The 13,474-nt window shown below is 33.2% G+C and overlaps 2 protein-coding genes across 2 annotated transcripts; both read left to right on the top strand.

Annotated features, from left to right (window-relative positions):
• The first annotated feature begins 329 nt into the window (after nt 1–329).
• On the top strand, nt 330–4,914 carry LOC106660938 (TLD domain-containing protein 1-like). The gene is made up of 9 exons (XM_014384010.1): nt 330–634; nt 2,685–2,879; nt 3,102–3,251; nt 3,327–3,449; nt 3,526–3,781; nt 3,841–3,959; nt 4,399–4,581; nt 4,654–4,760; nt 4,827–4,914. Exons 1-9 carry the CDS (start codon nt 503–505, stop codon nt 4,840–4,842), a joined length of 1,281 nt encoding a protein of 426 aa, XP_014239496.1. The 5' UTR covers nt 330–502; the 3' UTR covers nt 4,843–4,914.
• A 1,394-nt stretch (nt 4,915–6,308) lies between these two features.
• LOC106660962 (TLD domain-containing protein 1-like) lies at nt 6,309–12,344 on the top strand. Its single transcript, XM_014384040.2, has 8 exons — nt 6,309–6,511; nt 10,287–10,727; nt 10,803–11,024; nt 11,111–11,269; nt 11,334–11,462; nt 11,521–11,758; nt 11,833–11,933; nt 11,991–12,344. The coding sequence occupies exons 1-8, from the start codon at nt 6,509–6,511 to the stop codon at nt 12,318–12,320; spliced, it is 1,623 nt and encodes a 540-aa protein (XP_014239526.1). The 5' UTR covers nt 6,309–6,508; the 3' UTR covers nt 12,321–12,344.
• Nucleotides 12,345–13,474: the final 1,130 nt, after the last annotated feature.

The following is a 13,474-nucleotide window of genomic DNA, read 5'->3' as shown; positions in this document are numbered from 1 at the left end:
AATACAATTATATGGTACAAAGACTACTCCAAAACTATTGAAGGATCGAAATAAGGTATATTCTATGTACGCCCAAGGCACGAGCCATTAAACTAACTAGGGAAGAACCCTTGGTCGTTCAAGCTGAAATGCATTCTATCAATCCTTGACTCATTGAAAATGTTATAAAAAGTCAAAACTAGGGAGAATAAACAAACTCAGTAAAGTGATCAGTGTAGATCAGTCATCGAGACTAAAATGCCTTACCTAACCAAACTCAACACTCGTAAAATGTCGTCACAATGGCACAAAAGGTGATTATCGAATTCATGCAAGGCAACTACGAAAATTAGATCACTAGAATCCACAGCTGGTCGTTCCGTTCGCAGATAAGTAACTGACAAAACGTTTCTTAATTGATCTTGTCTGTTGGCTGCATTTCGTATTGAAACTTAATTGATATCGGGGTGTTGGTGATGGTCTCTGTTTTGAAGTACTATTGACTGCAGATTGACCGCTGAAAATGGGGGGCAAACATTCAAATTCGAGAAGAGGCAGTATAAAGATAAACGTCAAGTTCAAGAATATTCTGACAAAGTTATGTGACGATGAAATACACTATCCCAATACAATCCTGTCAGCGCCTAAACTTGAGGTAATACAGAGTTATTCAGAATATAATATGTATTTTTATATTAATAAATCATAAAATAGTAGTTCTTTTGTATAATTTTTATAAACTGTATTTCCGCCCAATGTGTACCAATCGGAGTAAGGCTAAGTAAACAACTTAAATTCTATTTTGAATATTCTCTTGAGTTATGCATAGTGATAATCGTATAATATTAATCGTTTGTAAAACTAGTCGTTGAAAACAATTTGCTTTATCGAGCATAAATGTTTTTATTAGCTTGATTGCAACAATGTTTATTTTTTTAAGAATTGGAAGAACATAAGTTTATAGTAAGAATTGGAAGAACGTAAGTTTATAGTTTGTTCGTTTCAAATTATTTTGGCCTGTGTCCTCGATGTTTTGGTCAGTCCCACCTTTGACAATTGATGATAGGTAGAAGCAGAAACGCCCCCCCCCCCAAAAAAAAAACATCGAAGATAGACCAAAATGATTGGAAACGACCAAAACTACTTCTTCCAATTCTTAATATAATAAACATTCTTGTAATCAAGCTAAATAAATGCATTTATTCTCAGTATAGCAAATAGCAGTAGTTCATTCATAAATCTTAAATAACTTATTTTGTACAACAAATTATAAATAATAAAAATTGGAATAAAATTTCTTCGTCCTTGCTTTCTTGTCTGTATGGATTATTTAAGACCTCGCCTGGCAAACCGTAAAGATCGAAACTGACCAAACTACAAACTTAACTTCTTCCAATTATTAACATAATAAACATTGCTCTAATCAAACTAATAAATTCCTTTATTCTTGATATAGCAAATAAAAGTTATTTTATCCATAAATCTTAAATAACTTATTTTGTACAACAAACCTTAAATAATAACAATTGAAGAAAAATTATTTCTTAGTCCTTGCTTTCTTGAGTTGGATTATTGTTTTTACTTATAAGAAATTTTGTCAATATAGTATGATTCATTTATTATAAAATCATGAGAATGCTTTAGTGCAATTCAACGAAATGCATAAGGCTGATTGTTGAAAACCATTTTTTTTTTGCCAAGAATAAATGTATTTACACATTACGCCAATATTAATTATGTTAAAAATTGGAAGAACTTATATTTTGGTCATGTCCAATCATTTTGGTTCATCTTCGTAGTATTGGTTTGACTATAGATCCACCACTTACGATGGCTACAAGCTGAACCTGACAGACCAAAACAGCAAAGATAGCGAGACCAAAATGATTGGAAACAACCAAACTATGAACCTAAGTTCTTCCAGTTTTTAAGGTAATGAACATTTTTGTAATCAATACATTTACCTTTTTTATAATATAATTACTCGTTGATAAAATTTCTTTTAAGCAGAAATATTAATCCACGCAGTCAAAAATGTGGAGAAAGAAATAATTCCATTCAAATTTTTATTATTTAAGTTTGTCATACAGAATAAGTTATTTATGATTTTTGGTCGAATTGCATGAAATGCATTTAAACTGAAGATATCAGTGTAAATAAACTGAATGCTTATGCAACAAACTCAACTTCAAAATTAAGATTGTAATAAACTATATTAAAAAATACTTTTGTAAAAACTTGTTAATTTTGCATATTTGTATCAACATATATTGTTGTTAATTTTATAAATAAACATTCATATGTATTCATCAATAAAGTTGCATTTACTTTTCAATGTGGTTGGGTACCAGCAAAATAGAAAGTCTGATTTGTAATGGACAGGAGTAGCATCTTAACAAATGCTACACATTTCTTTACATGTTACTGAACCTGAACATAAATTTACAAAAATGTTATGGTGAATTAGGTTAGGAATCTCTGATGAAATGGTTAAGAAAAGAGAATTTAATAGTGTACATTTGGAAGCTAAACTACTGTAATAATTCAAAATATTAGAAGTGAAAAAATGTGCTCCCAGAAATAAGAATAATAGTAAATCAAGGACATATTCTTTCTAATTCTATCAACATACCTGCCATTATATTTCAATTTTATTATCTCTTCTTTTAACATTAGATTATTAAAATTCATTATTTGATTTGTAGGATTTATGGAAGGAGCAGCTCTCTACAGAGCTCTTAAGCATCTTGATGATGCATTTTTCAAGGCAGGCGTTAACAGTAGATTTATTTATTAGTTTCTACCATCAAATTGTGGAGGGACCTCCTGATGAAAAAGCTGCTCATTTATTTGTACTTTTTGAAAATCCTCAAGTAATGAAAACTTATGATATGATCCACGTAAGTCAGATGTTTGCCCAATTTATTTTAAACTTACTACTTAGTACTTTATATTTTTGTCATTTCCCCTTACACCAGCTCCATGTGCTTTTCAAGAAAACTTTTTATGATTATGTTGTGTTTTTGTTTTTTGATTACATGAATTGTTATTTGTTTAAGTATTATCATAATGAAAATATTGTGCTTAATAAAAACTAATAATTTATTAAAACCTTGTTTCAGTATGTATATGCAATGGTCAAATCAGTTGTAAAACTACTGGAGAAAAATGAATTATACCAAAATTGGTTACAATTGTCCACTGTTGATGCATTTAGCATGACAGACACCTTTACAAAATATCTCCTACATGATTTTACTTCCCATAGCCAGGTATAGTTAGGCAATAAGATGTTGCTCATTAGTTGGTTTTTTTTTTTTTTTTTAATACATGTTTATTTAATTTAGATTGAGGTTCAACGCCTTGCTTCTTGGTTGTACAAAAGTACACACTTTCTGGACCTCTCTAATTATGTTTACAATGTGATATTTGAAATCAGTACCCCCAATGACTTGAAATTACCGGAACCCGTAGGTGAATTATTTACCTTGAATTAACTAAATTAAGGAATGTTCTTTTATTAAATGTACTTATTTTTACCTTTAGATTGTAAATACAAATAATAGTGAAAAGACAATAATGACAGCAGGAGAAGTATTGTTTTTTTCATTACTGCTGCAAAAAAATTTTATAGAAAAATGGAGACTTTTGTATTCATCAAAGACATATGGCAACAGTTGGGCAACCCTATCCAAATGCATATCTGCACAAGGGCCAACATTAATTTTGGTAAAAGGCACAAATGGTCTCTTAATTGGTGGTTTTGCTTCTGAAAGTTGGAATTTTCGTCCTGATTTCTATGGTGAGTTACGTCGATGTAACATCCAGTTCGATTTATACTGTGCATTTAAAAAATTGTAGGTGATGACTATAGCTTTATTTTTCAATTAAGACCAAGTATTGAAATTTTTGAAGCAACAAATTACAATAAAAACTTTCAGTATTTCAATACAGGACAAGGTACTTTACCTAACGGATTGGTAAGTTAGTTACTAACTAGTTTATTTGGACTGTTAATTAATAGTTGAATAAATAAAAATATTAACTTGAATGAGGATAAGAGAAATGGTCATTGGATGTAGAAAACACCAAAACCATGCCGAGCTTTCATCATATATTATATCATATATTCTTTACAGATAAGATCCATAAAAAACTTTGTAATATCTACACACTTTTATATTTAAAACATGTATTTTCCATTCTGGGCCTGTAAAGAATGCTTGTTAACTTCAACTTTCAAGATTTTAATCTGGGCCATTACTACCCTGAAAATGTTATAATATATGACGAAAGCTCGGCACATTATTGGTGCTTTCCTCAAAGATGACCATTTACCTGATCCTCCCTCAAATAATTTCTCCGATTGATCTTCATTTCAAACAAATTGAAAAAGATTAACATTTATATTAATGGCAGGGTATGGGAGGTCAGTTTGGTTATTGGGGCTTTTTCATTACCTCTGAATTTGGAAAGTGTATGGTATCCGAGACGTGCACAACTTTTAGGAATTACAAGATTAATACCGTTATAAAGGAATTTGATATACAAGATTTAGAAATTTGGGGAGTTGGAAAGGCAGATCCTACACCAGCTGAACTTGTAAGCCTTTGTGGAATATTTTTCAAGGCCAGTTTATATTAATAAACACAATTTTTTGTAATCAATACATAGGGCGAAAGGGAAAATACACACGACAAAGATTTAACTGCACGTTCTCTACTGGAAATTGCTGGACGGAAGTCTTACGCTGTAGATCTAGATCTATTACCACCAGATAAGTAAGAACTATTTTATGAAATTACAATAAGAACTTTGTATATTAATAATATTTTTTATTTTTTTAGTAACGAGAAGGAATAATGAAACTTCACTTTTTATTATTTTTTGTTATAATTTATTTTCAAGAAATAAATTTGTAGTAGTGACTATTAATAAAAGGTTTTTGTTTTAAAACTATCTTATTATTAATCAAACCTTATAATTTTAAGTAGACCAAGAACTTTATTAGCCAACAAGGAATAATTATGTTGTTAAGAAATTATTCTTTTTTTTATAAATTTCAATTGTAATCTTAAAAGTTGAAATCAACTAAACTAAAATTAAGCATATGCTCTTCAAATAGCAAAAGTATTAACAAGTATCATAAAATCAAAACTTTTTATTTGATCGAGTAAATAAAAATAACGGTTTTAAACTTTCTCATTCAATAGTTTGATGTACAATGATGAAATGCACTATTTTGTGGCACTTTTTCAAGGTTTTAATGGAATTTGTATTAAATTTAATTTATTTTAATTATTAAAATAAAATTGGTGGTCAGCCGTTTTAATGTATCATTCACAAGCAGCCTTTGCGCTTTACAAATATTGTTACCTTGCTCATTGGAGTGCTTTTCAATAATTATATACCCCTTTGAGAATGTTATAAAGTAATTTATTAAACATTTTAAAGATAAATGTTAAATAAAAGTGGGGCATTGGTGGCCGCAATGGTTTAGGGGTTGACACGGCACTCACCACTGTAAGGTGAGTCTGGGTACAAATACCATTCCATTCCGGCCTTCCATTCCAGAAACATTTTTTTTTTTTTAACACCAGCACTCCGATGGCTCAAATAACCTCGCAGTTGAAATACCCCATTACAAAAGTAGTATTTTAAAGCTCCAAGTCAGTTTGGAATGGGGGTCTATGTGATAACATCTAACAATATAGGGTTGGTAAAATGAAAATAATTTTAATTCCCTAGTCCTGACATAGAAAAAGCCAGCACTAACCCTATAAATTTCAATCCATTTTTTTTATTCTGAATGGAAAAAATTAAACTACCCCCATCAATATTTTCATGTTGAGGGTGGATGTTGGACTACAAGTTGGGGCAAAAATGAAACTGTAATTTGATTGATACCAAATATTGGGTTGGTCTGTCATTTCAACATTTTGCCATCTTCAGTTCAAACAAAGCCATTTTAAATATACTAAATTTTTAATTATTTTATCAGCTTCTACATACTTAATTAATTGACCATTTTAAATATGTTTAAAACAAAAGAAGTACAAAAATCAGAAATGCTTCAGACCAAAACAGCAAAGATTATTTGTATTTTATTTCTGGCTCTTATTTTTGTTACTGAGATAAATGCAACTATATATAAGGAATCTGTGGACTTAAAAACAAGACAAAGATCCTTTCAATATTGACCAAGTTTTGAGTCAGTTCTCAAGCTCATTCTCAATTGCAAACAATCATTAAAAAAAAATTGTATATGCATACATACATGTAAAATTCTGATGCACAGCTGTACTATATTTGTACACAAATGAAGCTTATTATGGAAAATTTACATCCCTTTTGAACATATGGAAGCCAATACTTAAGAAACATTCTCTAGTTAGTGCATTTTAAATTATTTGGTAGTACAAAATTTATTATTGTAATATTTACTAAATTCATTAACAAAAACTGCTTATTTGGGCTCTTCTATAATCTCTTAAGTAAAGGACGTAGATTCTGCAAGTGAAAAGACAAAATGGTAATATCTTTTGGAAAAAACAGTTTTTTAAACTTGTGATACATTTTGACAATGTCATCTTATAATTATATTATTTATCCTGTTCAAAACTAAATGTTCAAGAGGTTTTTTAGCTTGGTATTTCAGTTGGAGTTGGAAATTATAAAGATCTATTGATAAAATGTCTATAAACCTGAACACGTTTTTCAGCAGTTGCCATGTCCTATCTTATTAAAAAAATACTTTGAAATAAATGCATAACAGCATCTGTAAGACTTGAAATTATTAGATTACTGATCATTATTACTTGTTAAACTGGTTGACACTTGATCATTCTAATGTGTCCATATACTCACAAGTAGTATTAGTTGGGTCAGTTTAAAAGATTGCACAAGATCAGTAGTATCTTTTTGAGTATCCCAGGTCACTGAGGTACAAGAGGCAATAAAGAGGCTGACCTAGCAGCGAAATGTGGTGCATCGAAGGGTATTCCTGTGCTGGACGTGCCTAGCGAACATTTGGCAGTTTTAATTAAAGGAAAAATTTGGGACCTCTGGCATTTGTAATGGTGAAACATTGAGGAAAACAAACTCAGAGAAATTAAGGGAGATGTCGAACAGTGGGGTACGGCAATGCAAACATTGCGGAAAGAGGACTCTGTATTGGCTAGGCTTAGGATAAGACATACAAGACTGACACACATTCACCTCAAGACTAGAGAGCCACCCCCAGAATGCACAACTTGTGATGAAGTGATCTCCATTAGGCATATTCTGACTTCATGAACCTACAAAGACCTTAGAGTCAAATATAGACTAGTGAATAATGTGACCGAAATTTTGAAAGATTCCTCATCTAAGATCAGAAGACAGTTTCTGTCCCTTACCGAAACTGAACTGATAAATAAATTCTGACATACAAAGAATAGAAGAGTGAGATGGCTTTGAGTTCAGGGAGGTGACGGTAGCCCTCGTCGTTACCTCTTGTTGCTCATCTCATTAACTCATATAGAATCAACGCAGCTTTGGACCCATTTGTGGTTGTATACCTTTTAATAATAAACATAAAAAAAAAATTTAGGAACAGTTCACCAAATTGGTCCTCCAAATTGTATTTGTAAATGTCGGTGTTACATATATTAACTTTTTTATAGTTTTGGCTATGGTATGGTATGGTAGAAAAGGATACTAGGAAGCGGGGTTTGTACTCCCCAGGCACTGCAGCCTTCTGGCTTATTGTACCTTCCTAGTTCCTTAGTTCAGTCAATAGACTCAATCCTTCTTCTTAGAAATCAGGTCATTGATTGTTGCTGCTGCAATTTGATTCCCTAAGTTTTTTCCGTATGTTAGGTAGGTTAAACCTCCATTGAGCTGTTGCTTCACATTCGAAGATGATATGAGTGGCTGTTTCCTCCTCCTCATTACATAATCTGCAAATGGGATCATCGCTGTATATACCCATGTTGTGGAGATCTGTTGCTATATCTGATGCTGCATCTGATGCTGCATCTGATGCTCTCCTGTGTTCTTCCTCTCCTTTATAGTCCATCGAGACTTTATAGGAAGTTGTGAAGATTGTTTCCAGGATCATATAATCAGTTCCCATTTCTAATAATGGGTGTCTGATTTTGTTGATTATGGTTGTATGCTGAATTGTTTAGTTCCCATCCAATTTAATTGTTTCTGGAGCCTAAGTGAGCTTTTCCTAGCCTCTCCTTGTATAAATATTTCCAGTGGAGGTAGGTTTAGCAAAGTTTCTAATGCATTTGTAGGGGTTGCATTGCCCCTGTGAAACATAGGTTGGCTAGTCTTTGTATGCTGCCTAATGTTTGGGTAGCTACTTTTTGTTGAACTTTGTTCCACCAGATTAGTAATCCATAGGTTATTCTGGGTCTTATTACTGCTGATATTTTACTTTTTGCTTTTTGCAGGTGAGGATTCCAGGTTAATTTCTTATCAAAGATTATTCCTAGATATTTGACCTCATTTTTTAATAGCAGCATTTTGTTATAGAAACGTAATCCTTGTATTTCTATATTTCTTTTCTTGGTTAAAGCAGTTTTTGAGGGGTTTATTTTAAGTCCCCATTTTAAACACCATTGTTCCACCAGGTTTAGTGCTCTTTGGGTGAGCTCTTTTAATGTTGAATCGAATTTTTCCCTAACTAGTATGACAATGTTATCTGCATAGCCTTGGGTGTAAATTCCACTTTCATTTAGTTTGCATATGAGGTTGTCCACTCCACATTCCACAGCAGAGGCGAGAATATTCCTCCTTGCGGACACCCCCTCGCCACCATTGCTTCTACTTTTTCGTGGAACATGGAGGCCTGCACATTCCTGCTTTTTAGCATTGATTCTATCCATCTACAGCAGGTTTTGTCTGTTCCTCGCTGTTTGAGTGATGTAACCATTGCTTCGAAAGGAGTGTTGTCAAATGCTCCTTCAATGTCCAAGAAGGTTCCCAATGCTATTTCTTGGTTGTTCAGTGAATCCACTATTTGTAACGTCAATTGATGTAGTGCTGATTCACATGATTTTCCTTTCTGATAAGCATGTTGATATTTGTGAAGGGGTTTTTCTTTTAAAGAACTGCCCCTTATATGTTTTTCAACTAGCCTTTCAAGTGTTTTGAGTAGAAAGAATGGTAGGCTAATCGGTCTATACGATTTTGCGTCTGTGTATTTGTTCCGAGCGGCTTTAGGAATGAAAACTACTTTTACAGTTCTCCATATGCTTGGGATGTATCCCATTGCTAGGCACGTTTGTATATTTTTACAAGTAGGGGGATTAGTGTTATTTTTCCCTTTTGTAGTAGTACTGGGTATATCCCGTCTGTTCCTGGAGATTTGATTGGGCTAAAGTTATCGATAGCCCATTCAATCTTATCATAGGTGATTACTGTTTTAGCTATTTGCCAATCTTCCCTGCTGGCTTTGTGGCCTTTGTCGGGTTCAGCACTCTCCTTTATATCCAGTTTGGCAATAGTTTTGGATTCTGGAGAGTGTGTGCTTATTAGGATTTCTAATGTCTCCTTTCCGGTTTGTGTCTGTTTTCCATCTGGTTTTTTTAGTGTTCCGATGGGGTTTATAGGGTCTTTGGCGAGGATTTTGTGGAGTCTACTTGCCTCAGTGATGTTTTCAATTTCCTTGCAATATTTCCTCCACGATTCCTGTTTCGCCTTTTTAATCTCTCTATTGTATTCTGTTAGGGTTTTACTATATTCTTCAGTATTCCTTGTTTTTTCTCTTTATTCCAAAGTTTGCGAGTTTTCTTTCTTAGTGCCGCCAGGTTATCATTCCACCAGCAAATTTTCTTCTTGTTGTTGTAGGTTTGAGGGCAGGCTTCCTGATATGAGTTTGTTATAGCTTTTTGTATTTGTGTGGAAGGTCGTTAGCTCAATATCATGGGTGCTTTTGATGTTAGCCATTGTAGTTAGTGTATTTCTCTCCAGCAACTCGCCATATTTTGGCTAATTCAAGATATTTATTTCATTATTATAAAAGATTACCAAGTTGAGTGGGACCAAATTGATTTATACAAAAGTTAAGCTGTATAAGCGTTGTTTACTTTGTGATTTGATTGTATTGAAAGATTTTAAACTAATGCTTAAAATTAAAATTTTATTATTTTATTCGAGAAAGAAAGTAGATTTTTCCTGTTATAAAATAAGAAGTAATTTCCTGCTATAAAATATAACTGTATTATAAGAGGAGATTTTGAAGTCATAATATGACTTTGCAAACATTGCCCTTGTTTCATACCACAATATATGAATTTTGATTTCACCATTTATAGGGTAAGAAAAAGGATAAAGGCAAGGAGAAAAAATCAAAAAAGGAGAAAAAACCAAAGAAAGAAAAAAAAGACAAGAAATCAAAAGGTAATGAAGCAGAAGAACCAATTCCAGGGGGTGTACCAGATGACAAGATAGAGGAGAAAAAAGATGAAAAAAAAGATAAGAAAAAGGAAAAGAAGGAAAAAAAGAAAAAAGGAAAGAAAGGTAAATCATCACTGGAAACTGAACCAGTGGCTGAACTGCCTTGTCCAGAGACTGGTGGGAATGAAATGGAACAGTTGATGGCGATTGCTGAGCAAAGAAGACGAGATGAAAAAGCAAAGCGAGCAAAGACGCAAAATATCATAGGCCACTCCCAATTGGAAAGGATGAGAACAAGTCTAGCGGGATTTAAAGGTGATTCAAAGTCAAAAACAAAAGTTCCGAGAGAACTTCTTATTGTAAGTTTGTAAATTATTTGTGATGAGAAAATTTCAGTGTTATTCCAACATTAATGAGCTATTTCATTTTTACAGGCAAATTGGGAAAGGAAAATGGAACCAAGATTACTTTCAAGACTAGTTTATTCACTTTTTGGTAAAAACAAAAGGGAAATGCCATTTAAATCTTATGTCGAACTTTATTGGAACTTGGTAGAGGCCAAAAACCAAGTTAGAGCATTGACAGTGATTATGATATCAAATTGTTTGAGTGCGGATGACCACCCACAAGAAACTTGTATGGCCAATCTTATCGAAGTCAGTGTTGAATTTCAATCAAAATAACACTTATATACAGTAATTGGTTATATGATATATTTAGTTTAAAAAACTGACTTTTTCAGTATATCACAGACATAATTGGATCTTACATGCATTTACTTTTATTCTTCAATCTTCCTGAAATGAACCAATGGTTGCAACTTGGTTACACCAATTACACTGGTGATAATAGGCAAGTTGCCAAATGCTTGCTGAGCACATGCGAAGTTCACAACAATATAGTAAAAAAAATCTTGAAAATGACAGATTAAAAAAAAACAAGATTTTTGAAAGAACATTTTGTAGGTGACTGCTGGATATGTGGAATCTTGGCTATATCGGTGTAAACTATTCAATATAATAAACCGCCAGTTGTTTCAAGGAATTTACAATTTATATAAGATTGCCCCTGGTAAAACATTGCTCCCGACCCCTGTAAGTTTTGCATCAAAGCACATGATATATGAAAATAGCATCATAATTTCAATTTCAGTGTAAAAGTATGGAAAACACCATATATATGGCTCTATCATATGTTGTATTGTTGAATTCATTAACCACCAGTCATACTGATAAATGGACTCTACTTTTTAATGGGCAGGGAGGGTTTGATCAAATGCAGCATGCCCTCAAAGATATGGCACCAACATTCATATTTGTGCAAGACGAACAAGGGTATATTTTTGGAGGGCATGCATCAAAACCATGGGAGGCGACTTCAAATTGGTATGGTAAGTATTTGGATTCAGTGTTAGTTTAAATCTTAATACATAAATGATTCAATTGTATTCTTAAATCTCAAAAGGTGATGAAGATTCATTCCTCTTTCAACTGAGACCAGATGTATATTTATATTTTGCCAGTGAAGACAATGAGAACATACAACTCTTGACAACTTATGGATTGGTACTCCTTAATTGAAATATACAAAGTCATGATTATTAATAAAATTTGATTCTCTAGGCTATGGGAGGAGACGCAGATTGCTATGGTTTATTTATTGATCATTCACTCAGATTAGGAAGGACTGCGAGAACCTGTGAGACATTCCTCAATTACTGGCCGTTGGCTGAGTATAGTGTGTTTCAAATTAAGAAATTAGAGGTATGGGGTGTCATAGACACAACAGAAACGCCGATGTTCACTGAAGGCACATACAAAACATCTAGAGCACCAGTGAGATTATCTTCTTCATTCACCAATATACAAACTACTGGGTACCAAACACCTGCTCCTGGTGGTCCTGAAACTGATATTATTGAACAACGTCCGAGAGCTCCTAGTTTGGAATGAAATAAAACTCCTCACTACTTTGAATTACTTCTTTTAACTTTAAAAACTTGATGGAACATTACTGTTACAGCGGTATATGAGAACAGTATAGGGAATGAGAAAGTATCTGCTTCTTTGTTCCCCTCTTCTCTTGCATATCCTGGCATGCAGTAGAGAGGATTTTGTTTTCAAGCACTTCAGCACCACTCCGAGCTATTATTTGAGTACAAAGCTCTGATGGGGGCAAGTGTCATGAAATAATGTGATCAGTGACTTTTTTTTTGCTGGAACGTATGAGAAAGTCGATGGTGGAATATCGTGTACCCCATCGACCCTCAATTAGATTGGTTGTGAGATACCTGTAAAGGATGATGAAGGAATATTGAGAACACCATCAACCTAATTGAATGAATGGTATATAAATAGGAGTGAATGTATTTAAGAATGAACGTGAGTATGAATGGGTTTGGAACTGCATGCGTTGGGTGTTTAATTGACCTGTCTGTTGACAGCACCCCCCTCAAGAGCTCAGCATCAGTGACTGGATGGGTAAGACTGAATAAGACTGAGGTCTGCCCCTGGACTGCCAACACCCGGGGGTGGGTGCGTGATTCTCGAGTCTGCTGGCAATTTACTATAAACAGCAAATGATAAAGATGGGAGATCAGGAATGAAGCCATAAAGGTTTTAAAAAAACTTGTTTTCTAGTGTCAAGCTTTCAGCTGTATTTAATGCCTTCTTCTACTCAATATTCCTCAAATGCAGCTGAAAGCTTAACATTAGAAATCAAGTTTTTTTTTTAACCTTTATGGCTTCATCCCTGACCTCCCATCTTTATCATTTATCCTCAAAGGAAGATACTATTCTCAATGACAAATAGCATTTCCTGTGGGCTATGCAAAGCCAATAGGTTCAACTGACCATATGAGTGTATGTACGTATTACAATCCAAATCCAAATTCTACGTATTGAATACCACCACATGTTATTGGTTTTTGTTGTTAATTAAAATTTATAGTTAATCAATTTAGTGCATTATTATTTTAATTTAAAAGGTTTGTTTCTATTTCACCGATACACTCCATTTTACTTACTTCTCAAAAATATAAAGGTTAATTGTCAGATACTAAATTTATATAAAAACCAACCACAGTTTTTGGTGGCAATAGTTGAGT

The sequence above is a fragment of the Cimex lectularius genome, unplaced genomic scaffold (genome assembly GCF_000648675.2).
Source record: "Cimex lectularius strain Harlan isolate CLEC.00 unplaced genomic scaffold, Clec_2.1 scaffold395, whole genome shotgun sequence".
Lineage (NCBI taxonomy): Eukaryota > Metazoa > Arthropoda > Insecta > Hemiptera > Cimicidae > Cimex > Cimex lectularius.
Note: the sequence above shows the minus strand (reverse complement) of the source record. Positions and strands in the feature narration are given on the sequence as shown.